At 45.0% G+C, this 25,197-nt stretch overlaps 2 protein-coding genes across 4 annotated transcripts in view; one reads left to right on the top strand and one right to left on the bottom strand.

The window, feature by feature from the left end:
• Nucleotides 1–1,637: 1,637 nt before the first annotated feature.
• LOC108922179 (uncharacterized) lies at nucleotides 1,638–8,253 on the top strand. 3 transcript variants are annotated; one of them, XM_018732151.2, is made up of 4 exons: nucleotides 1,649–1,707; nucleotides 3,550–3,942; nucleotides 4,453–4,604; nucleotides 5,184–8,253. In XM_018732151.2, the coding sequence occupies exons 3-4, from the start codon at nucleotides 4,467–4,469 to the stop codon at nucleotides 8,148–8,150; spliced, it is 3,105 nt and encodes a 1,034-aa protein (XP_018587667.1). In that variant the 5' UTR covers nucleotides 1,649–1,707; nucleotides 3,550–3,942; nucleotides 4,453–4,466; the 3' UTR covers nucleotides 8,151–8,253. The 3 variants fall into 3 exon arrangements, with proteins under 3 accessions (XP_018587664.1, XP_018587665.1, XP_018587667.1); XM_018732148.2 differs by lacking the exon at nucleotides 3,550–3,942 and having other exon boundaries at nucleotides 1,638–1,707; XM_018732149.2 differs by lacking the exon at nucleotides 3,550–3,942 and having other exon boundaries at nucleotides 1,644–1,791.
• Nucleotides 8,254–8,597: 344 nt separating this feature from the next.
• The window catches only part of kcnn4 (potassium intermediate/small conductance calcium-activated channel, subfamily N, member 4), a 35,230-nt gene continuing 18,630 nt past the window's right edge, over nucleotides 8,598–25,197 (bottom strand). Inside the window, exons 6-9 of the mRNA XM_018732153.2 lie at nucleotides 23,550–23,671; nucleotides 21,234–21,303; nucleotides 20,634–20,800; nucleotides 8,598–9,861 (exon numbers count right to left, since the gene is read on the bottom strand). Of these exons, the coding sequence (XP_018587669.1) occupies nucleotides 9,858–9,861; nucleotides 20,634–20,800; nucleotides 21,234–21,303; nucleotides 23,550–23,671 (363 nt within the window). The 3' untranslated portion in view covers nucleotides 8,598–9,857. The remainder of the gene's footprint in view (nucleotides 9,862–20,633; nucleotides 20,801–21,233; nucleotides 21,304–23,549; nucleotides 23,672–25,197) is intronic.

The following is a 25,197-nucleotide window of genomic DNA, read 5'->3' as shown; positions in this document are numbered from 1 at the left end:
TTCTCCCCATGTCTGCGTGGGTTTCCTCCCACAGTCCAAAGACGTGCTGTTTAGGTTCCCCCATCGTGTATGAGAGACAGAGAGAGTGTGTGTTTTCCACTGATGTATGAATGAGTGACCCATTGTAAGTAGTGTATCTAGCAGTGTAAGTCACCTTGGTGAATAAGGTGTGTGGGCTGATAACACTAGTATCCATTGGAAGGTGCTTTGGAGAAAAGCATTTGCTAAATATGTAAATGTAATGAATTCACTGTGTTTACATGTTGAGGAAGAGAAGGGAGACAAACCAGATCCCTTCACTTTATGTCTCATTGCACATTACCTCTTCAAGCCAGTGACAATGTAGGCCTCTTATAGAAGGAAGAGTCCCTGGAAGAAGGCAAAGAAATGGTTGACTATGGGATGGCAACAGAGGCAACTCCCTGCTCACCTGGGACACCCATCTCAACTACATGTCCAGTCTCAGCTTTATTTACAATCAGGTGAGGTCTCCAGTAGAAGCTAAAGAACATATGTGCATGAAACCAATAAAAAAAGAAACTTCAGTTTGATGTTTTCTAATGTTATCAGTTTACCAGCTGAATATACATTTTTCAACATTAAATCAACATAACACTAAGTTTTCATAGAAGAGGGTCCCATACAATGAGAAACTAATGGTTAATTACCATATATACCCTTTTCATACAATGTGCTTATTATTCAGTACAGTGTCATTTTTCTTCCACAACAGGTATTTCACTCTTTACAGCAGCTTCCATCAGATGTTTTCATTGGAGATTTTGGAACAGATACACATTTTTTACTCAAAAAAGGCTTTTGTCCCTCAGTGGTATCAATTTGGCTTTTTAATTGCTAAATTTGGTTCATTAACCTCTGCATTACTCTGGAAATAACACTAGTGCTATAGCACTTGTGTCCATAAGTGATTCAAATGGTGATGGTTACAGTATGTAAACAGAACATATTCTCAGGAGGTAGGGCCTCTTCTGTTTAACATTATGAAACACACCAATTTAGCAGTGCAAAATCTTTTGGTTCTCTTATTGATCAGTAATAAACTTAATTTGTGATTTGAACATGTACCCTTGTAAATGGAAAGTAGTCTGGCAACCCTTTCAAGGAAATTGGCCTCATTGTGAATAGTGTTAGCCCCTTACAGTGACTGGGTGGTTTTGGGTTGTATGTGGGGTTAATCTTCCCTCTGTTCGTGTGGGTTTCCTCCTACTGTTAGGATACATATTTCTGGTGAATTGGTGACTCTAAATTACCTAGTGTGTACTGTCTGTGTGTGTGCATGCACTCTGGTATATAGATGGGTAAATGATTGTACAGAGTTTAATGTCGTAAGTTGTCTTCGCTAAAAGGGTCTCAACTCATTGAACACTGCTTTGAGGAACACAGTCTGCTAAATAAATAAATGTATATCAAATTAAACATGTAAAAGAAACAAATTAGTAACTAGCTTACTCAACCAAGAACATACAAAACACCTGCACAAAATTAAATTACTTAAATGGTGGGGGGGAAGCATTTCAGAAACAACTGGCTTCCATTGGAAGTAAAGAAGATGGAGACTGCGCGGGGGATGCTGGGATTCGTATGCGCCATCCTGACTCCGCCTCTTCCTCTGTACAGGAAGAGGAGGAGCGAACAGGGAACGCAAAACCAATACGTCTTTGACGTCTGTTTGTAAAAATACATAAGGTAATAATGTTTCGTTATATGTCATTTTCAGAAAATGTTGTCCAGTCGAAATCAACATTGAATGAAATCAACTTTACTATCTAAGTAAGCATTTTCCCAACGCATCAGTCCAATACATTCATTTGTACCCTGTGGCAACGCTGCCCAATGAACGAAAAAAAAAAAATGTCAGGTCTGTTATTAAAAAAGAGACGTGTTGTGCCACTGTGTTTTATTACATTTCTCACTTATCTGAGCATTTGCATGTAGGCGTTGGTACAGTACCTCGCTAATTCTTGTTACATACTGTACAGCTTATTTTAATGATGGCATATTATGGCGTTAGAACTGAATCGTGCAACTACACATTTATTTTTAGTAGTCATAGTTGTATTAATTATTACTTCGCAAGGTAAATGCGGCTGCAGGAGGAGAGTGTGTTCCGTTCGTTGCGAAAGTAAGATTTGTTGCGCCACGGTCTGGCGAGTTGATTTCTTGGGTTTTATTCCAATCAGGTGTTTCCTGGTAAGCCGGTGGTTAGTAGGGAAACTAGTTAAACTTCGCTGGTGGTCCGCCATATTGGTGTAATTGGAAGTCTTTTTGTAACGAGTCTAAAAGAAGCTTTGCAACATTCTTCTGAGTAAACAACTTGGAGTGTAGACTGTGGATGTGGGTGGCACGATGATCATGTTTGGAGGAGGAGGCGCGCTTTTTTACAAATGAGTACGCCTGCCAGGTTTCTTTTAAGAAAAAAAAAAAGGGGGGGGGGGGGTTACAGTATCACTATTTCTTTAAATATGTGAGATGTTATTGTGCAGAGTTTTTTTTTTTTTTTATGAATTAATTTTTGGATTTGGTGCGATTTAATTCCTTTTAAACTAGTATTTTTGTGCACAGGTCCTGTGCTGTGAGTTGAGGTGTGGCTTTAATTCATCTGGAGTGGGTTTCCTCAGGTGCTCTGGTTTCTTCCCTCTGTCTAGAGATGTGATTCAGATCAACCGATGACTCTAAATTGCTTATAGTGTGTGTCTGTGTGTGAGTGAATAAGAGGTTATGCTGCTGGGACAGGCTTTGGACAATTGGTTATTGTGAGCGAAATAGAATGGGGTGGTATTTCCCTATGATGGTGAATTAGAGATGCTGAAATATGGTTTCAGAACCAACGTGAACTGAAAACTTCATTTTAATTCATAGTCTTACTACTTTGCTTTAAATTATGTTCTTGCACTTATTCCAATATAAAACCTCATTCTGTTTTGCCATTAAAGTTGCCTGCTTTTTTCTGTATGTTTTTGAACCTAACTGAATTACAAATTTCCCTTCACTTGAAGAACATGCCTGTTAGAACATTTGCTTACAAGCATGTGTAATTCATACCCCAGTGTTCTCATAACAGACAACAAAAATTTTAATTGAACACGTGTCCTCTTGACATCACCAGGGCTCATAAGGCATGCAACACCCACTGTCCACATGATGAGGTCTGGGTTTCCTGCACATCTTAGCTGAATCATTGCTGTTTGCCCACTCACAACTCTTGTAACATTTTTACTACAGTGTAAATAATGGAAAGTTTTTAACTGAAGTGATGAAATGCTTAGCCTACTCTTCAAAGGCATGGTTATGATGTTGACTTGATTTACTGTTCATTATTGCAAAAAAACACTTCAGTAACTCATCAGAGGTGTTACAACTGATTAAAGAATTGCCTTTAGAAAGTATTCAAATGAAAATAAATCTAACTCATCTAAAAGTATTTAGAAATATTTGTTAAAACTCAGGAAATTGCAATACACATCTTTGCTTAATTGTGACAGTACAAGAAGAACAAAATCCTTTCATTATTAGTAATCACTTTTCCAGTGCAGGATGGTGGCGCTTCAGCGTAAACCATGGAAGGATAGGGGATGAGGCAGGGTACTCCCTCAACAGGATGTCATCACAAGGGTAGTTTGAAGTTAACTGTTGACCTGATGCACATCTAAAGATTGAGGGAAGAAATTGGAGCACTGGAGGACACCCACCCAAATGGAGCAAACGTGCAAATTACCCACCGACTGATGCAGAAGCGATGACATACCAGCCCTGCCTACGACTGTGCTGCCATACCACCCATGAACAACGCAATGAAGAAAATAAATTCTTAGTAAAACAAATGATGAGAATGGAAGGGAGGATAGAAAAAAGAAGAGCACAATAAATGCTTTCTGGTGATTGATTTGAATTAGATTTGTGTTCAAAAGTCAGGAACTTGAGGTAATTAATTTTACAAGAAATCACAAGTAGATTCTTAATAGCAGTTTAGGTTGAAGTGAGGGATGGCTTTACTTCAAATTCATATAACTCAGATTTCTACAATAATATAACTATTGAATACTGTTGCTGTGAGCTAAATGACTGCATACTTCTCAATAGCTATTGCAATTTTTGTGTATGTCATGCACAAACCACACTATAATTCAGTAATTGCATGGATGTTCAGTTTTCCAACAGTTATGACAATTTCCAGTAAACAATGATGCTGTTTTGGTTTTTATTGAAATATGCATATAAATGAGTTATATCAGGTGCTTAGTTTTTTGCTGTTACACTACACTTTCAGTAAGCTTTAACAGCTGGATTTAAACTACTAATTTTAATGTTAATATTATAGCACTTCTATTAAACTCCAGTGTTTGAGGAAATAATGTTATGATTTGTCTAATCTTTTTTCAAGAAAGAGACTTTTTACTGCCTTGATTGGTTGTTGTTGTTATTTTAATGCAGGAAGGAAAAGTGAGATGGATACGTTCGTGGGGCCGGGGATTGCCATGGAGATGGAAGTTGCTGCAGAGGAGGTGGTGTTGACACAGGATGATGTTGAGGCAAAAGCTGATTTGAAGGCCCTTGCAGATGCTCCAGTCTGCCAAAATTCAGTTGTGAGTTTTCAGTTTGCTCATTTCACAGAGACACTAATTACTGATACATGATTTTCTTTAATGTTTTTTTAGCCTTCATGACTAGTAAAAATAGGAAAAGGATTTCTGCTGGCCTCTTACTATTAGCAAATTCCTATTGCAAAAGTAAAGGTTCCCCTTATTTGACATGTGATACCTAGAAGCATGATATGCAGAAGTGCAAATTAACATTGCATTGATTTGACAAAGCAAGTGTAAAAAGTTTTTGTACAAGGCATTCCCTAGTCATTTATCAAAAAGATATCAGTGATCGGCTTTCCTGTAGTTATACATGAACTTCTGCAAGTAGTTATTCAAACAGGTATAACACTATAAACAACGTCAGCTGCATTGGGTAAGACTATATTAATCATTTGCAGATGATGCATAGGTCAGTTACATGTTTGTCCTATAATTGCCTTTCACATATGTCAAAGCATTTCACAGTTATCTCGCTCAGAAAACTAAAAGTTGTCAATTTCGTTTGATTCAGTCTGTCCCTTTTAAGCAAGCGTATAAAGTCTTTTGCATTATATTTAAACAGTATTTTCTCTCTTGCAGTTTCAAGATATTACTGCTGAATATAATTCAGAACATGTTTGTTACCCTGGGGACTCCAGTGAGGATGAGTACAGTTCTGATGACCTGACACTACCTGTGGTGACTCGGCATAAAGCAGATAAGATGAGGGCACGCTGTGCCAAAGATGACTGTGTGTGCTGGGAGTGTGGCAAGCGTTTCCAGTCTCTAACCCTCCTGATGCGTCATTTCCGCACTCACAAGACACAGGTGCATTGCAACATTTGTCAGGTGACCTTCAGGAGGATGGTGTCTCTTAGCATGCATCTGGAGAACGTCCATAACAATATTAAGCTCTTCTGTACTGCCTGCCATCTGTTCTTTGACAGTAAGTGGGACCTCAACAAGCACCTTGAGGAACATGGTGACCTTGAGTCACCACCGCTTTTGCAGGGATCGCCCTCGAGGTCAGAGTCTCACAGGAGAACGGGTACTGTGCTTTCTGAATTAACCAGAAATCTGGACAGTTCTGAGTTACTTGTCCAGACATCCACTTCCATCATTGGAGAAAATATGAAGGACTCTTGCAACCGAGACTCCTTTCAGGAAGTGAATGACCTGCACACTTCAGTGGCTCATGAGCCTGCATACAACAGAAATGGTAGCAATGCTAAGAAGAAAAATGGGATTGTCACTACTACTTATGCCCTGCGCATGCGCCACACCAAGACACTCACCAAAGTCTTTCCCCGGGAGAGCTTACCAGAGAGTGCCCACAAGAAGAAAATCCAGCTCTTTGTGTTCCGCAGTGTGGACAGGAGTCAGGTGTCCTATAATGGTGATCAGGCTGAAACTGAGAAAGAAGAGAAGCAAGAGGAGGAAGGTGAAGATGTCAAACCAGACATCTCTTTAAATCTGCCGTTACATGGCATTTCAGCCGCTGGGGGCCTAAGCAAGCAGGAAGTCAAGCAGGAGGATGTGGTCACTGACAATATCCTCCCACTTTGGGAGGGAGCACCACTGGAGGAGAGCCAGTTAGATGACTCAATGGAGGAAAACCTCAGTGATGGAGGAAACACCCTGCCCTCCTGGGAGTCCAGTACTGATTCTGATTCCAAATTAGATGATATCTCTGATTCCACCACGTCTTCCTTCAGCAGTGGCAACTCTAGCGGTTCCTCCTACTGCCCTAATCGTAGGATGAGGAGGATTAGAGCCAAGCGTATAAAGCAGGTGGTTGTAGACAGGAAAAAGAAAAGTGGATTGCTGCTTGCCCCTGATGTTGTCACGGAACCGTCCATGAAATGTCCCTGCTGTGGTGGGGGACCATATGATACACTATCCCACTTGCAACGTCACAAGGCTGCCTGCAGAAATAATGCTGCACATTGTACAGTCTGTAATGTCATTCTTCCTGATGACATTGCCCTGACGGAACACAAAGTCAAGGCCCACTCCTCTGTGAAACCCTCCTGCATGTACGCTTGTGAATCCTGTCGCGAGGTATTTCCTACGCTGCTTGTGTACAAACGCCACCAGTGCAGCCTGCAGACTGCTTCCAATACAGAAACTGCAACCTCTGACCCTCTCCAAGACCTGGTTGCTGAATCTGTTACCGCTGTTGTCTCCAACCATGTTTCCAGGCCTGCTAACCATGTGACTGGCTCGTTTTCAACAGGGAATCAAACAAAGCCCTGTTCTGTGCTCCCTTCCCCTCTTGGCCCCACCACTGCATCTGCACCTATGCAGGTTGATTTGGGTCCTTCTAGTAGCTGCCAAATCACTACCCCCAACTGCAGTCTGAATTCTAGCAGTGTCACCGTTACAGGTGCTGTACATATGACTGTTCCGTGCTCCGTTCAGAATTCCACATTAGTCACTCCCGTCTCAGTGCCTTCTGGCTCAGGCTTTCCACTTCAAAGAATCATGCTGCCAGTGACCTCCCAGTCAGGGTCTAGGCCCATAATGGCCACTGTGCTTATGAGTGGTAATGGTACAACAGGGAGGGTGGCACGCATGGTTCTTCAATCCCAAGGGCTTACATTCCCAACACCAACTGTGACACAATCAGTTTTGCAGAAACAGCCTTTGGGACTTTCATCTGTTCACCCTCAGACTCAAACTGTGAACCATTCTCAAGCCTTGCCATCACTGCAACTTGCTAACCTTTTGGTGAAAGGTATCATCCAACCAAATACACTCATCAGACCTCCCCAGCCTTGCGCTATGAGTGCAACCCAGCATTTGACTCCATCCTCAGTCTCTGTTCAACTCCACAGTACAGCCCCACATCCCATTTTTGTTCCTGTCCCAGCCTCAGTTTCTGTACCACTTTGTAACCAAGTGCCAGTCTCTGTCCCAGTACCAAAACCTGGCCCAGTATCTGTCCCACTTCTGGAACCTAAACCAGCTCCAGGCACTGTCAGCCTTCCTGTTTCTAGCGTTGCACAGGTTTCTTTATTTGGACCTACACTTCCTGCTGGCCCTGCCTTTCTCCCAGCTGCAACTCCTCTCACCATGCATAACTCTAACACTGGTACAGGGTCACTGAGAATTCTGGGGCTGTATGTCAATTGCAGTCAGGAATTTGCATTGCAGCAGCGTCTTCAGAAAAGTTGGCGATCCAAGGGGATGTTCCTATGCCGGCAGTGCGGGGCCGTATCCCGGCAGCCATCGCTGTGTGTGCGTCACCGGTACCTCCATCGTGGCTCCCGTCCCTACAGGTGTCATTGTGGCCGGACGTTCCTGCGTCTGTTGCACCTCCTTCGTCACCACATCCAGCATGCTGAGGCAACTCGATTCGTCTGTGCCCCTTGCGGCCAGACTTTCTCTGGTGCACATGACCTGGCCAGGCATAAGAAGGGCTGGAGCGGAGAGGGGAAGCGGAGGGGTAAGATAAGAAAGGACTGCCAGGCACCGTTTTACTGTGACTGTGGCCAGTTCTTCCAGAGGCCTGCAGCATTTCTGTGGCACAAACTCAAAAACCCAGACCGTTTGAAGAGGGTTTAGAGCATGGAACTTGTGAGTTGTTGGACATCTTCGGGAGATGCCCAAGAGATTATTTTCAGTTAAATTTAAGCTGTATGATTGGATATCACTTTTGGTTTTTTGCAGTCACAATAAAATGTGGTTCGATTTCAGTTCTGTGAAAGGTTCTCTTCAGGTACTTGTGTCTTCGGACAATTTATGAGCATGTTGTATCTTTATAAATAATTACGTGAGTTCTCAAGTTTACATAACTCATATGTATTGGGGGGAAAAAAGGTTTTACACAAAGCAAATACACAACTGCACGCAACACTTTAACAATGAGTTTAATCATTTGAAAAATAATTATTTACACTGCATAGATTAAATTCTGTGCAAAAGTATTGCTGTAAACCTCTCACTGCTGCTTTAGTAGGATCTTTGACCGCTCACGATACTAGACATGCGCAACCCCATAAATTTAAAAAAAAATAAAAAAGACCCATATTTATACTAGTATATACCTACAACAAGCAATACCTTTAAAGTCCAGTTTTCATGAGGGGGGGGCAAAAAAATCCAGTCAAAGCAAAACTGTTAATACCTGCAAATGAGTGGACTTGATTTGCAGACTTAGTCACTGACCATTGTTTTAACATTGTTGAAAGGAACAGCACAGCTGTGGAAAAAGTACTACACAAGCATGTATTGAGTTCTTTTGTAGCTGAACCTATACAAAAAACAACTTTTGACTTGGTTTTACTGCTAATGTACTATTTGAACAGAAACATTTTCCAATGTGTTACTGTAAACTTTTTATGGAGGGATAAAAACAGCTGGAGTTTTCCAAATCTTTTTTAAAAATTTACAGTTACAGTATGCTGTCTTGTATGAAACCAATTTTATTCCAGAATTTTAAGAAATGAAATGCTTTGTGTAATACCCTTTTCGGCTGAAAAATCAGGTTATATTATGTTCACATTTCTCCACATGAGGGAGTCATTATTCCACATGCACCTTATGTGGTAGCAGCATAAATTTAATCACTGGCTTGAAATGTGAACAACCTAGTCACATTTTGGGAAGCAAATTATATAGGTGTGGAAAAAGATTCCAGGGTAAAAATATAAATAATTATTGAAACAATATTTATATTGCATACATTCTGTCAACATTGTGAAGGACACTGCGTAATATTTGATGCTCTCTGGGAATCATTTTTGTGTCATAGCACAGGCTGCTCAATTTAACGTTCTGTACCTCTCATTTTAAATGTTAGGAATGAATGGGCAGTTTGTAACACTACCTCTTTCCATTCTGCATGCCTTGCAATAGTGATTACCTTCAGCCCCGTAAAGAAAATGAGAGCTTGAAATGTGTGCACGTGATGGAGTTCGAGTGCTGAACTGAGCAGGTAAGAAAAATGTCACCAAAAGTCAGTCTCATAAAGAGCTGCTGCAGTACTTTTACATCTACACAAATACATACGGTATAGCCACACTTTCAGTTCATGATAGGAGTTCCGCTTTAAAAGAAAGACATTTCTTGTTGCAATACTTATTTGTTTTCATTCATTCACATGGACAAGAATAGCATTTTGTGTTGTGAAGAATAAAGGTAGTTCATGATCACTGATTGGTTTTGGTGGGCTAAGTGAACTTCAGTCCCTGAAGACAAATTTGAACTTCAATTTGAGGGGTAGCTGAGGCATCCACTGAAGATCTTCTGCTTAGTGGGGACAGGTGCAGGTCACCTGTTGGTGTAAGTACAAAAAAAAAAGAAATCAAGCAAAGTGTCTGCAAAGATTGGACTCCTTTTATAGCATCCTAAACACATCAGAGTGTCAGCAACTTGGTAAATCCACCAATGACTGCATCACCTGTTTTTTTTTTTTTTTCCAAATATTAAATATTCAGGATTTTTTATTAAATATAATTTAGAAAAAAAAATGTCTCTGCCAAGCCTCAGCTCGTGTTTGTGGGTTTGAATTCCTGCTCAGTTTCTCCCGAGTTTGTATGTTCTCACCATGTTTGCTTAGCTTTTCTTTGTATGTTCCCGTTTCCACTAACAGTCCAAAGACATGTTTCAGGAGAACTGGTGACTCTCAATTGCCAAAAATGTGTGAACGTGTACATGATCACCCTGTGATGGACTGATCCAGGGTGTAGAATGTTATGTGTTCTGTGTTTCTGGGATAGGTTCCAGACAACCACAACCTTGCACTGGACAAGCAGTTTTCAAATAATGAGTAAATGATTTAGTTTTCAGCTGTTTTAAAGACACTCCTCCGTGAACCGCCACCTTATCGTGGTGGAGGGGTTTGAGTGCCTGAATGAGTCCAGGAGCTATGTTGTCTGGGGCTACATGCCCCTGGTAGGGTCTCCCATGGCAGACAGGTCCTGGATGACAGACGAGACAAAGTGCGGTTCAAAAACCCCTTATGAAGGAAAAATCAAGGCGTCCGTTTACCCCGCCCGGTATGGGGTCACCGGGGCCCCACCCTGGAGCCAGGCCTGGGGGGGGGGCTCGCATGCGAGCGCCTGGTGGCCAGGTCTATGCCCACGGGGCCTGGCCGGGCTCAGCCCGAAGCCATGACGTGGAGCCGCTCTTCGGTGGGCTCACCACCTGCCGGAGAAACCGTAAGGGGCCGGTGCATTGTGATTTGGGCGGTGGTCGGGGCCGAGTGCCCGGCCGACCCAAACCTCGGGCGCCAACTCTGGTTTTTGGGACTTGGAATGTCACCTCACTGGCGGGGAAGGAGCCTGAGCTGGTGCGGGAAGTTGAGAGATACCGTCTAGATATAGTCGGGCTCACTTCCACTCACAGCTTGGGTTCTGGAACCACTCTACTCGATCGAGGGTGGACTCTCCACTATTCTGGCGTTGCCCAAGGTGAGAGGCGGCGGGCTGGTGTGGGCTTATTAATAGCCCCCCAGTTCAGCCGCCATGTGTTGGAGTCTACCCCGGTGAATAAGAGGGTCATCTCCCTACGCCTTCGGGTCAGGGAACGGTCTCTCACTGTCGTTTGTGCTTATGCGCCTAGCGGCAGTGTAGAGTACCCGGCCTTTTTAGAGTCCCTGGGGGGCGTGCTGGAAAGCGCTCCCACTGGGGACTCTGTCGTTCTACTGGGGGACTCTAACGCCCACGTGGGCAGCGACAGTGATACCTGGAGGGGCGTGATTGGGAGGAACAGCCTCCCTGATCTGAACCCGAGCGGTGAGTTGTTATTGGATTTCTGTGCTAGTCGCGGTTTATCCATAACGAACACCATGTTCATGCATAAGGGTGTCCACCAGTGCACTTGGCACCAGGACACCCTAGGTCAGAGGTCGATGATCGACTTTGTAGTCGTTTCTTCTGACCTTCGGCCATATGTCTTGGACACTCGGGTGAAGAGAGGCGCTGAGCTGTCAACTGATCACCACCTGGTGGTGAGTTGGATTCGATGGCGGGGGAAAAAGCTGGACAGACCTGGCAGGCTCAAACGCATAGTGAGGGTCTGTTGGGAACGTTTGGCGGAGGCCCCTGTCAGAGAGGTCTTCAACTCCCACCTCCGACAGAGCTTCAACCAGGTCCCGAGGGAGGTGGGGGACATTGAGTCTGAATGGACTATGTTCCGCTCCTCCATTGTCGGTGCGGCGGTTCGGAGCTGCGGCCATAAGGTCTCCGGTGCCTGTCGCGGCGGCAATCCCCGAACACGGTGGTGGACACCGGAGGTAAGGGATGCCGTCAAGCTGAAGAAGGAGTTCTATCGGGCCTGGCTGGCTCATGGGACTCCTGAAGCAGCTGACAGGTACCGACGGGCCAAACGGAGCGCGGCTCTGGCAGTCGCCGCGGCAAAAACTCGGGCTTGGGAGGAGTTCGGTGAGGCCATGGAGGAAGACTTTCGGTCGGCCTCAAAGAGATTCTGGCAAACCGTCCGGCGACTCAGAGGGGGGAAGCGGTGTTCCACGAACACTGTTTACAGTGGAAGTGGTGCGCTGCTGACCTCAGCTGAGGATGTTCTCGGGCGGTGGAAGGAGTACTTTGAGGATCTCCTCAATCCCTCCGACACGCCTTCCGTAGAGGAAGCTGAGGCTGGGGACTCGGAGGGGGACTCGTCCATTACCCTGGCTGAAGTTGCTGAGGTAGTCAAAAAACTCCTCGGTGGCAAGGCTCCGGGGGTGGATGAGATCCGCCCCGAGTTTCTCAAGTCTCTGGATGTTGTGGGGCTGTCTTGGCTGACACGCCTCTGCAGCATCGCGTGGAGTTCGGGAACGGTGCCTTTGGACTGGCAGACCGGGGTGGTGCTCCCTCTTTTTAAGAAGGGGGACCGGAGATTGTGTTCCAACTACAGGGGGATCACACTCCTTAGCCTCCCTGGGAAAGTCTATGCCAGGGTACTGGAAAGGAGAATCCGACCGATAGTCGAACCTCGGATTCAGGAGGAGCAATGCGGTTTTCGCCCTGGCCGTGGAACACTGGACCAGCTCTATACCCTCACTAGGGTGCTGGAGGGTTCGTGGGAGTTTGCCCAACCAGTCCATATGTGTTTTGTGGACCTGGAGAAGGCATTCGACCGTGTCCCTCGTGGCATCCTGTGGGGGGTACTTCGGGATTATGGGGTTCGGGGCTCGTTGCTACGGGCTGTTCGTTCCCTGTATGACCGGAGTAGGAGCTTGGTTCGCATTGCCGGCAGTAAGTCAGACCTGTTCCCGGTGCATGTTGGACTCCGCCAGGGCTGCCCTTTGTCACCGATTCTGTTCATTATCTTTATGGACAGAATTTCTAGGCGCAGTCAGGGAACGGAGGGTGTCTGTTTTGGTGGCCGCGAGATCTCGTCTCTGCTTTTTGCGGACGATGTGGTCCTGTTGGCTTCATCAAGTCAAGACTTGCAGCGTGCACTGGGGAGGTTTGCAGCCGAGTGCGAAGCGGCGGGGATGAGAATCAGCACCTCCAAATCCGAGGCCATGGTTCTCAGTCGGAAAAAGGCGGATTGCTCCCTCCGGGTTAGGGGGGAGTTGCTCCCTCAAGTGGAGGAGTTTAAGTATCTTGGGGTCTTGTTCACGAGTGAGGGAAAAATGGAGCGGCAGGTTGACAGGCGGATCGGTGCGGCGTCCGCAGTAATGCGGTCATTGTACCGGTCTGTTGTGGTGAAGAGGGAGCTGAGTCGTAAGGCGAAGCTCTCAATTTACCGGTCGATCTACGTTCCTACCCTCACCTATGGTCATGAACTCTGGATCATGATCGAAAGAATGAGATCGCGGATACAAGCGGCAGAAATGAGTTTCCTCCGCAGAGTGGCTGGGCGCACCCTTAGGGATAGGGTGAGGAGCTCAGTCACCCGGGAGGAGCTCGGAGTAGAGCCGCTGCTCCTCCGCATCGAGAGGAGCCAGTTGAGGTGGCTCGGGCATCTGTTCCGGATGCCTCCTGGACGCCTCCCTGGGGAGGTGCTCCGGGCTTGTCCCACTGGGAGGAGGCCTCGGGGCAGACCCAGGACACGTTGGAGAGACTATGTCTCCCGGCTGGCCTGGGAACGCCTTGGGGTTCCCCCAGAGGAACTGGAGGAGGTGTGCGGGGAGAGGGAAGTCTGGAGTACTCTGCTCGGACTGCTGCCCCCGCGACCCGGCCCCGGATAAAAGCGGAGGAAGATGGATGGATGGATGTTTTAAAGACATGCATGATAAAGTTTTTTCCAGTTTTATTTTCAATGGCAAAGTAACACAAAATCATGATAAGTCCTGGAAATTCTTATAATTAATCATCATAACATATTTGAAAAATGGTTTCCGCACTGATCACAGCACTCACATTTGTTGTTGTGAATGATATTCTCACATCATCTGATGCTGGTCAGATCTCTGTTGTTATGATACTGGACTTGAGTGCTGCATTTGATACTGTAGACCATAGTATCCTACTGAGTAGACTTGAAATCCTGGTTGGACTAAGGGGTACTGTCCTGAAGTGGCTCGACTCATATTTAGCTAACCATGAACAATTTGTTTTGAAATCTGATGACTGCACCCCCTCTACCTCAACTACGGTTCGATATGGTGTGCCACAGGGCTCTGTGTTGGGTCCATTACTGTTTTCACTGTATACGCTCACTGGACACTTTATTAGGTACGCCTTGCTAGTACCGAGTTGGACTCCCTTTTGCCTTAATTCTTCATGGCATAGATTCAGCAAGGTGCTGGAAATGTTCCTCAGAGATTTTGGTCCATATTGACATGATGGCATCATGCAGTTGCTGCAGATTTGTCAGCTCCACATCCATAATGCAAATCTTCTGTTCCACTACATCCCAAAGGTGCGCTATTGGATTGAGATCTGGTGACTGTGGAGGCCCTTTGAGTATAGTGAACTCATTGTCCTGTTTGAGAAACCAGTTTGAGATGATCTGAGTTTTGTGACATGGTGCATTATCCTGCTGGAAGTAGCCATCAGAAGATGGGTACACTGTCTTATAAAGGGATGGACATGGTCAGCAACAATATTCAGGTAGGCTGTGGCATTTAAACGATGCTCAATTGGTACTAACGGGCTCAAAGTGTGCCAAGAAAATTTCCCCCACACCATTACTACACCACCACCACCACCAGCCTGAACTGTTGATACAAGGCAGGATGGATCCATGCTTTCGTGTTGTTTATGTCAAATTCTGACCCTACCATCTGACTGTCTCAGCAGAAATCGAGACTCATGAGACCAGGCAACGTTTTTCCAACCTTCTATTGTCCAATTTTGGTGAGCCCGTGCGAATTGTAGCCTCAGTTTCTTGTTTTTAGCTGACAGGAGTGGCACCCGGTGTGGTCTTCTGCTGCTGTAGCCCATCTGCCTCAAGGTTCAACGTGTTGTGTGTTCAGAGATGTTACAACCGAGGTATGGAGAAGAGCAAGTGGTTATTTGAGTTACTGTTGCCTTTCTATCAGCTTGAACCAGTCTGGCCATTCTCCTCTGACCTCTGGCATCAACAAGGCATTTTCACCTACAGAACTGCCACTCACTGGATATCTTCTCTTTTTCTAACCATTCTCTGTAAACCCTAGAGATGGTTGTGCATGAAAATCCCAGTAGATAAGCAGTTTCTGAAATACTCAGACCAGCCTGTCTAGCACCAACAACATGCCACGTTCAAAGTCACTTAAATCACCTTTCTTCCCCATTCTGATACTCGGTTTGAAGATCATCTTGACCATGTCTACATTCATAAATGCACTGAGACGCTGCCATGTGATTGGCTGATTAGGTATTTGCATTAACGAACAGTTGAACATGTGTACCTAATAAAGTGGCCGGTTAGTCTACGTTACCATTGGGTGATATTATTCACAAACACAATGTAAGTTTCTGCTTATATGCCGATGACAGACAGCTATATGTTTCACTTAAGCCTGATGACCCATCACATGTGGTGTCTTTAGCTAATTGTTTTACCAATATAAAACTATGGATGATTAAAAATTTCTCTCTAAATGCCACTAAAACAGAGGTACTTCTGGTGTTTGGTGATGCCAAAACCCTTGACACAACCACACCAATCTTTAAGTGTACAGACTGTGTTAAGGATTTGGGTGTGTTGTTGGATGGAAAGTTGTCATTTGTACCTCATGTAAATGCTTTGACTAAGTCTCGCGTCCTTCAGTTAAGAAACATAGCTAAATTACGGTCATTCCTATGCAGGCAGGATGCTGAGAAACTGGTTCATGCTTTTGTTTCAAGCAGGCTGGACTATTGTAATGCTTTATTATCGGGTTGTCTATATCAGACTTTCCAGGCTACAGTTGGTACAAAATTCTACTATGAGAATTGTCACTAGAACTAGACCTGTGAGGCAGTACATGGCATTGCTCCATCTTACCTTGTGAGATTATTGACTCTTATATCCTGGATCTTACGATGTCTTTGTTCATTGGATAGAGGTTACCTTAAAGTACCTGTGATCAATAAGACCTCAGTAGGAGGTCACGCCTTTAGCTATAGAGCATCTACACTGTACTCTACCTGTTATTGTCAGAAATGCCCCATCTGTCTCTGTCTTCAAATCCAGATGAAAGGACTTAACAATACATGTTCACTTGTGCATTTCACCACGAAATTTACATTACATTTACATTTATTCATTTAGCAGACACTTTTCTCCAAAGTGATGTACATCTCAGCAAAAATACAATTTATGCATTACATTAAAAGAAAGACATGGCTGCAGACGTGATTCTTAAGTAAACCTAGTTTGTTACTTTCCACTTGATGCACCGATCCTGCATAAAACGCAGTATAGATGAATCCTGATAACCTCCTACCAAAAGAACAATTTTTTTTTTTTTTTTTTAAAGAATGAGGTACACAAACGAACAATCACATACAATGCCGGAGTAGTGGCTGTGTAAAGGCCTATCTGGGGAAGGTCATGAAGATACGGTGCTTGAACATTTAAACCACACATGAGCTGGAGGGATCTTGGAATTTAATTCCACTTAGCTGTTTTTCTGTTTTTCCCACCTCTCTATTGAAATGTATAAAACATATTTCTTTAAGTTAAAAATTACTAACAATTTTTTCTTGTTGAGCATTGTCTCCCTACAGTAAGAACCAAGGAGGCCGGCTGGCTGTTACAAGAGCACCCCATGCTGACTAAAGATGACGTCCAACTGCTATAATGGACGAGATACACCTGAACTGGGAAATCAAGCTACCATACAGCAACACTGCCATTATTACCTGTAAACTGATTTAGAAGTATTTAATCTCATTAAAATCTTAATCTTAATTTAATCTAGAATGGCCTGGGGGGTGGTTGGCAGCCACTGGCATTTGGACCCCAGAAGTTTTTTTCTCCCTCAACTTTCAGTTGGGAGGTTTTTGTTCTTTTTCTCCATGACCAGTAGGGATACTTATAGCTTTATAAAAGCATTGATAATGTATTACGCTAGTCTGTAGTCCCTTCCTGGATTGGGGCCTTGGCATGGCGGAAGGGCTTTCATGATCTAGGGATCTCCAGAGCTATGTCGTTGGGAGCAGTATGCTCCTGGTAGGGTCTCCCAAGGCACACAGGTCTGGAGTGAAGATCCAGACTAACATGATCCAAAAACCTCCATGGAAAAATAAATAGTAGAACGTTTACCCTGCCCAGAAGAGGGTCACCGGGACCTACCCCTGGAGCCAGGCCTGGGGATAGTGTTCCCAGGCAAGCACCTGGTGGTTAGGCAGCCCACATAACCTGGTCGGGCTCAGCCCAAAAGGCAACATGGGAGGGGCCATGTGGGCCCACCACCTGCAAGGTCCAACATGGGGGTTGGGTGCAATGTGTACCAGGCGGCAGGAGAGGGCGGGGTGGCGTGTGGCATCGCGGCCCCTTGCAACAGAAACTGGCTCTTGGTACGTGGAATGTAACCTCACTGGGGGGGAGAGCCGGAACTGGTGCGGGAGGTTGAGAGATACCAACTAGATATAGTTGGGCTCACCTCCACTCAGTATTGGCTCTGGAACCAAACTCCTAGATAGGGGGTTGTCTCTCTCCTACTCAGGAGTTGCACAGGGTGAGAGGTGCCAGGTGGGTATGGGGATACTCTCAAGCTCCCGACTGGCTGCCATACAGTTGGAGTTTATCCCGTTGGACGAGGTGGTCACCTCAATGCGACTTAGGGTCGCAGAGAGGAAAACTTTGACTGTTGTGTGTGGGTGGGGTTCTGGACAGGGCCCCACTCACAGACTCCATAGTCCTGCTGGGAGACTTCAATGCTCATGTTGGCAATGACTGGGAAATCTGGTGGGGGGTGATTGGGAAGATGGCTTCCCCGATCTGAACCCGAATAGTGAAATGTTATTGGACTTCTGTGCTAGTCATGGTTTATCCATTACAAACACCATGTTCGAACACAAGGAGGCTCATAAGTGTGCTTGGTACCAGAGCTCCTTGGGCCAAAGATCAATGATCGACTTTGTAGTCATTTCATCTGACTTGAGGCCACATGTTTTGGACGCTTGGGTGAAGAGAGGTGCTGAGCTGTAAACCGATCACCATCTGGTGGTGAATTGGATCAGATGGTGGGGAAAACTGATAGACAGACCCGGTAGGCCCAGGCGTTTAATGAGGGCATGCTGAGAACAACTATCGGAGGACCTTGTCCGGAATGACTTTAACTTGCACCTCTGGGAGAGCTTCTCCCATGTTCTGGAGGAGGTAGGGGACATGGTGTCTGAATGGACCCTTTTCAAAACCTCTATTGTGGAAGCAGCCAGGCACAGCTGTGGCCAAAAGTTTGTTGGTGCCAGCCAGGGCAGCAACCCGAGAACCTGCTGGTGGACACCAGTGGTGAGGGAAGCCGTCAAGCTGAAAAAGGAGGCCTTTAGGGCCTGATTGGCTCTGGGGACTCCTGACTCAGCAGACAGGTACCAGCAGGCAAAAAAAGGCAGCAGCGGCTGCGGTTGCAGAAGCAAAATCCTGGGCATGGGAGGAGTGTGGAGAGGCTGTGGAAAATGACTGTCGGTCGGCTTCAAAGATGTTCTGGAGAACCATCTGGCAGCTCAGGAGGAGTCGGAGGAGCTTCACTCAGGCTATGCTCAGCAAGAGTGGAGAAACTCTGATCTCTGATGAGGACATTGTCGGGAGGTGGAAGAAGCACTTTGAGGAACTCTTAAACCCAAAAGATATGCCTCCTTTACAGGAGTCAGGGCCAGAGGCTTCTGGGCTGTCAGAGTCCATTTCCCTGGTAGAAGTCACTGAGGTAGTTGGTAAGCTCCACAGTGGCAAAGCACCGGGGGTGGATGAGATTTGCCCGGAACTGCTTAAGGCCCTGGATGTTGTAGGGCTGTCATGGCTGACACGCCTCTGCAATGTTGTATGGACCTCGGGGACAGTGCGTTTGGATTAGCAAACTGGAATGGTGGTCCCTATCTTTAAGAAAGGGGATCGGAAAGTGTGTGCCAACTATCGGGGTATCGCACTTCTCAGCCTCCCGGGGAAAGTCTATGCCAGGGTGCTGGAAAGGAGGCTCTGGCTGATAGTTGGACCTCGTAATGAAGAGGAACAATGCGGGTTCCGTCCTGGCCGTGGAACAGTGGACCAGCTTTTTACCCTCTCACAGATAACTGAAGGGGTGTGGGAGTTCGCTAATCCAGTCTACATGTGTTTTGTGGACTTGGAGAAGGCCTATGACCGTGTTCCCAGGGAAGTTCTGTGGGAGGTGCTTAGGGAGTATGGGGTACCAGGGCCACTGTTACAGGCCATTTGGTCGCTGTACACGTGGAGCGAGAGCTGTGTCCACATACTCGGCATGAAGTCGAGCTTGTTCAGTATGGGTGTTGGACTCCACCAAGATTGTGCCTTGTTTCCACTCCTGTTTGTGGTTTTCATGGACAGGATATCAAGGCGCAGTCGAGGCCAGGAGGGCATTCTGTGTGGGAGTTGGAAAGTGACGTCTCTGCTTTTTGCGGATGATGATGTCCTTTTCGCACCGTCACATGATTGCCTCCAACACACACTGGAACGGTTTTCAGCCGAGTGTGAAGTGGTTGGAATGAGGATCAGCACCTCAAAGTCTGAGTCCATGGTTTTCTCACGGAAAAGGATGGCATGCCCCCTCCAGGTAAGGGGAGAGAATTTGCCCCAGGTGGAGGAGTTTAAGTATCTTGGGGTCTTGTTCACGAGTGAGGGGAAAAGGGAGCGTGAGATCGGCCGCAGAGTGAGAGCAGCGGCAGCAGTAATGCGGTTGCTGTACCGGACTGTAGTGGTGAAGGGGAAGCTCAGCCATAAGGCAAAGCTCTCAATTTACCGGTCGATCTACATCCCTACCCTCACCTATGGTCATGAACTTTGGGTAATGACCAAAAGAATAAGATCGCGGATACAAGCGGCCGAAATGAGTTTTCTCCGCAGGGTGTTGGGACTCACTCTCTGTGATAGGGTGAGGAGTTCGGACATCCGGAAGAAACTCAGAGTAGAGCTGCTACTCCTCCACATTGAGAGGAGCCAGTTGAGGTGGTTTGGGGATCTGATATGGATGCCCCCTGGGTGCCTCCTTTTGGAGGTATACCAGGCACGGCCAACTGGGACGAGGCCCCGAGGTTGGCCCAGGACCTGCTGGAGGGATTATATCTCACAGTTGGCCTGGGAACGGCTGGGGATCCCCCAGACTGAGCTGGAGGAAGTTACGGGGGACAGGGGTGGCTGCACCTCACTGCTCTCCCTGTTGTCACCACGACCCTACTATGACAAGCAGGAAAGAAAATGGATGGATGGATGGATGGAATAGTCTGTAGTCAACTGTCTTCTTTGTTTCATTGTCTGATGTATTTGTTTCTTTGCCTTATGCCTATGTTCATGTGCTGTGTGTCACTGCATGAGAAGAGTGCTCTATAAAAAATTAATTGAATTGAGTTGAATCGAATAATTCAAAGACTTTAAACCTAGCTGTTAATTCTGATTCACACATTTCCCTGAGCAAGCTAAGTACAAGTTAAAGAGACCCGTGATGAGGGCATACTGACACGTGATTTGTTTCAGAGAGCAGCCACGCTGACACTGCTCCCCCTAGTATCTCACCTGCTGTCAACACTGTAGCGATGCATAGCCTGTGCCAGCATCTCAGATGTCTGGTGGAAGCAACGTCCCAGCTCGTCCAGCTTCTGCTCCATGGAGATGATTCGCTGCTCAAGCTCACGATATGAGTTGTTCCAATTGGCACTTAGGTCACACATTATCATCTGCATCTATACAAATGAGAAAGGAAAAAAGTTGTATCAAACCCCTTATATTGACCTTCGGTTGTAATTGCAGCTGTGCATACTGGGAACTGAGTAAACATAAAAAAGTGAGACTTAGAAAAGTGTGTCACTGACCTTGAGTTACATATCTAGGAAAATAACAACGAGGTCTCATTTTTATCAGGAAATTAGTTCATTAATGATTAATAAAGTACAAAATAAAGTCAACAGAAAGTTAGTATATTTTTGTATGCAGTATATTACCAAGGAAATAATACTGAAATGCAAAATAAATGTGCTCTATTTTAGGCTTTTAAAAATGTTCTCTTTGGAAAAATGTGGCAGTTCTGTAGTTCAGTGCCCCATTTTTGAAACTATACTGTAAGTCTATCCATACATTGAAAAGCTCACTGGAGGATTGTGTTACAGGTTATTTCACCTTAGGAAGATCCACCATTTCATTAGCGTAGTCTCTGAGTTTCCTCTGCTTCAGCCGCAGATACCGAAATCTGTCATAATGAGCAAGGAGAAACTTGATAAGTATCCATAAATATCTGTGAGGAATATGCCCCCTGTGTGCAGAGTGATTGTAGTACTGTAGTATGTGCAAGAGATGAAGCTCTCCAATCATGGGGTTAAACAGAACGACAAGCTCTGAGTGTATTCTTTAGTTATATTTGTGGATATCAGGAATAACTCAGCCATCAAGAAATCATTCCTTTCAGCTTAAGCAACTTAAATCAGTTTAATTTAAAGCCCGCTATTTCTACATAGTTCCTATGTTTAGAAAACAATGTCCAGTTAGAAATTCAAGAGAACCCTGGATGCTCGACAAGATGGCTTTGATCATTCAGTGAACATCAACTTTGGCATTTTTCTGCCAAACTTGGCGTTCACCTAATAATGTCCAGTATTAGAAAGAAACAGTACCCTCGAACAGTGACCCTTTTTATGGATTTTTTTGTTTGAATTTAAAGCTCATTTTTATTTGCCCTGACACTGGGATAGACTCTCCTTGCCCCTGTTCCTCAGCAGGCTACTTTTGGTCCTGATAACAGGACAACAGGAAGTCCAGTCCCTCCACCCTTGTGTACATGTACACGTCCAGCTTCTCAAAACCCTGTCTCTGTGTTAACTCCTCATAACAATTCATGTGGTTTTATGCATTCACACATCTGCACTTCCTTTTTTCCACAGCCACGCCAGCCCCCGCCCCTCTTTTGGCCCCTCTTTCTCCCACCATCATCTCCTGGCTATGCAGAAAGGTGGAAGTAGATATTGTAAACAGCAGTGGAGGAAATCATCCTACGTGAGATAGGAAATTAGTTATGATTATGGGAGTTTCTTGAATTATATTTTTACTTTTGTTCCAGCTGAGCTGGGAATTGTTGGGGGGGTGGCACAAACCACAAAGTCCTGTACAAGGTTCTATTAAATGAGATTTACTCAGCAGTTTAATTATGTTGAAACTTTAGTGACAGATAATACAACTTGTGTGATACATTTCTGATTTGAAATATGATGCCTGTATCAAGCAAAAAATGTTATACCTCACTTCTTTCCTTAAAAGTTTTCACATTATCAGTACTCAATAAAAATCTTTGAAAAAAGTGTTGGGAAGATATATATATATATACATGCATACAATGCCATAGTGATAGATGTCGCCATCCCAAGCGATGGCAACATCAGAAAGAAAGAACATGAGAAGCTTGAGAAATACCAAGGACTGAGAGAGGAGCTAGAAAAGATGTGGAAGGTGAAGGCAACAGTGGTCCCCGTGGTAATCGGAACACTTGGGGCTGTGACCCCTAAGCTGGGAGAGTGGCTCCAGCAGATCCTGGGAGCAACATCTGAGATCTCTGTCCAGAAGAGCACGGTCCTAGGAACAGCTAAGATACTGCGCAGAACCCTCAAGCTCCCAGGCCTCTGGTAGAGGACCCAAGCTTGAAGGAGTAAGACTGCCCGCAAAAAGGGGGCGAGTGGGGATAAATTTATATATATATATATATATGTATAAAACAGTACAATGCAAAAAATGTTAACATTTTGTAATCCTAAAATCTTCATTTATGTATTCTTTAGAAAATATTTTACTTTACAGTTCTATATTATAAAGCTGTAGACCAATACTGTAACTCTGAAAAACAGTGTAAATACAGATCAAATTCACCAGAGCACTGAATTTCTAAATGTAGCTTCCTTTAGGAAAGTTCACTCTTCCCTTTGCGTAGTTCTTCCGCATAATATAAAAAATTAACAGTAATGAGAAAGTAATGGCAAAGTAGGTCTGTTTTTAATTTGCTTCTGAAGGGAAAGGCTAAGTCTTGTTAACCTTTCTCATTCAAAAGCTAGAAAGGTAAATGTAGACGTTACACACTTGGACATTAAAACAACAGGGTGTGTGTTGATTAAGGGATGTTATTAGATGAAGTCACAAAGTGCAGAACAAAACTCAAACATTATACTAGCCTGGTACGTGATTTTGAGCAACCAAGATAGATGAGACAGAAAGGGCCACCACCTCCTTAGCCACACGAATACGCAGTAGCACTGTATTACTGATCTCTGTGATAGGCTTGTTTTTCAGTGGGAGTGTGAGATGAGTCACTTTATACTTCATGGAACTGCAGATCGAATGAAAGGGATGCAGAAAATTAGCAGAAGCAGAAGTTATGGTAGCTGAACAATCCCTCTACAAACACACACAGACAAATGGACACAACACCTTCCAGTACCGTACGATTACACTCACACTCGGATGGCCTCCAGCAGGTGTCTCTGCTGCCGCCGATGTTCGCTACTGTCCTTCTTGGCGACATCAGTGCGGTGCAGCAGCCAGCACTCCCGTAGCACATTAGCTGCAGCGTGACGGATCTGCCACAAGGAAGTTAGGTCAGTAACGGTATTCTGCCAGCATCTGTTGGTCAGCATCACTGCTCTATCAACATGGATTGGACAATGCTGCTCCTGAGGCTACACAAAGTGGTCATTTGTATGTGCTGTACTGAATGTTGAGCAGCCACTACCAGAAATTAGTGAAGTTATAAAACTGCATCAGCTCTGAGATGCTGAACATCGTAGTATAGTTTGGAATCATCGAGTTGTATTTGTATAGTGAAGGATATGCCAATATGAATAAAAAACCCATTTAACAATTTTTAATTGGGAAATAAAGAAATCAGGTATTAATATGTACACACAGAATGACAGAGCAAGACAGTGGAAGCCAATAGCACACTGACAGCAAGTACTGCTGTTTATATACTTTATAAATTACACTATAAAGTATATAAACAGCAGTACTTGTGAACTTTGGCGGCAGCGGAGACACCTGCTGGAGGCCATCCGAGTATAAGTGTACAATTATAAAAGTTTTGTGTTTCAGTCCAACTTAATTTGTTTGATTCCACTTGAGCGCCTTCTTCTTTGAGAATATTATTGTCACTGTCATTACTGTGAAGGATGTACTAATATGAGTAATTCCATCAAAATGCATGTGGGAGTCCTGTCCAGATGGCCTTCCCTATTCTCGTCAGCATAAATGAGAGACAGTAGCAGTGGTCTGCAGTCCGTGAGTATGCACGCGAGGATGTGCTTAGCAGCAGGATGTGACCATGACTGGGAAGGAAGTTGCTGCGTCAGGCGCCCGCTGGCCTTACACCAATGCACCCTAAGCAATGTGGAGGCATGTGGCAGTCATCTGCCACTAACACACCCCCCTTATGCTGTTGCGTAATGCAATAATATGAGAGCATAATCGCAAATAAGATCAAACTGCTCTGACTGCATCATGACATCCATTTCTCACATTGATGGTTCATTACACAACACCTTCCGACAAACACTGAGCTTGTAGCAATGTGTCCATGTTCTCAGCCTTTACCGCTGTTTACGGCTTACGTCTGCAGTAGTGCACCAACGGAACACATACCGGTTAAGGACATGTTACCTGATGACTTCCAGTTCGAGACTCAGTTGGAGCACTGCTGCGCCCTTGAGCCACAAACTTAATCTAAACGTACAGCTGCATCAGTGGGTATAAAAAGTACAAGTGGTATTTGGGAAAGGTGACTGAAATGGCTTGCTTTTTTTGCATTATGCCTGAGGTTTTAAACGTTCACTTTTACTTCCCATTCTCCTATCCCCCTGACCTCTTAAGCCTCCACTATTATCTCCTGAGCAGACACAAAGGTGGAAGTAAATATTGCAAACAGCAGTAGAGGAGATAATCTTAGTCAAGGTAGGACATTAGTTTAGGCTGAAAGAATTCTTTTGATGTATTTTTGACTGTCGTGCCAGATAGTGTTGAGGATACCATTGGGTAAACATCCATGATGTGTTTCTAGCGTCTATACAAGGTGGGCAGTGCCCACGGTAACAAGTGGGCTCTTGGCATCCAG

This window comes from Scleropages formosus, chromosome 18, assembly GCF_900964775.1.
Source record: "Scleropages formosus chromosome 18, fSclFor1.1, whole genome shotgun sequence".
NCBI lineage: Eukaryota > Metazoa > Chordata > Actinopteri > Osteoglossiformes > Osteoglossidae > Scleropages > Scleropages formosus.
The sequence above is the reverse complement of the archived record's forward strand: the minus strand, read 5'-3'. Positions and strand labels throughout refer to the sequence as shown.

Excerpts from the sequence above, each read along its gene's own strand:
- LOC108922179 (XM_018732148.2), top strand. The coding sequence starts at position 4,467 with ATGGATACGTTCGTGGGGCCGGGGATTGCCATGGAGATGGAAGTTGCT. Across the intron at positions 4,605-5,183 it reads CAGTCTGCCAAAATTCAGTT|TTTCAAGATATTACTGCTGA; the intron begins GTGAGTTTTCAG and ends TCTCTCTTGCAG.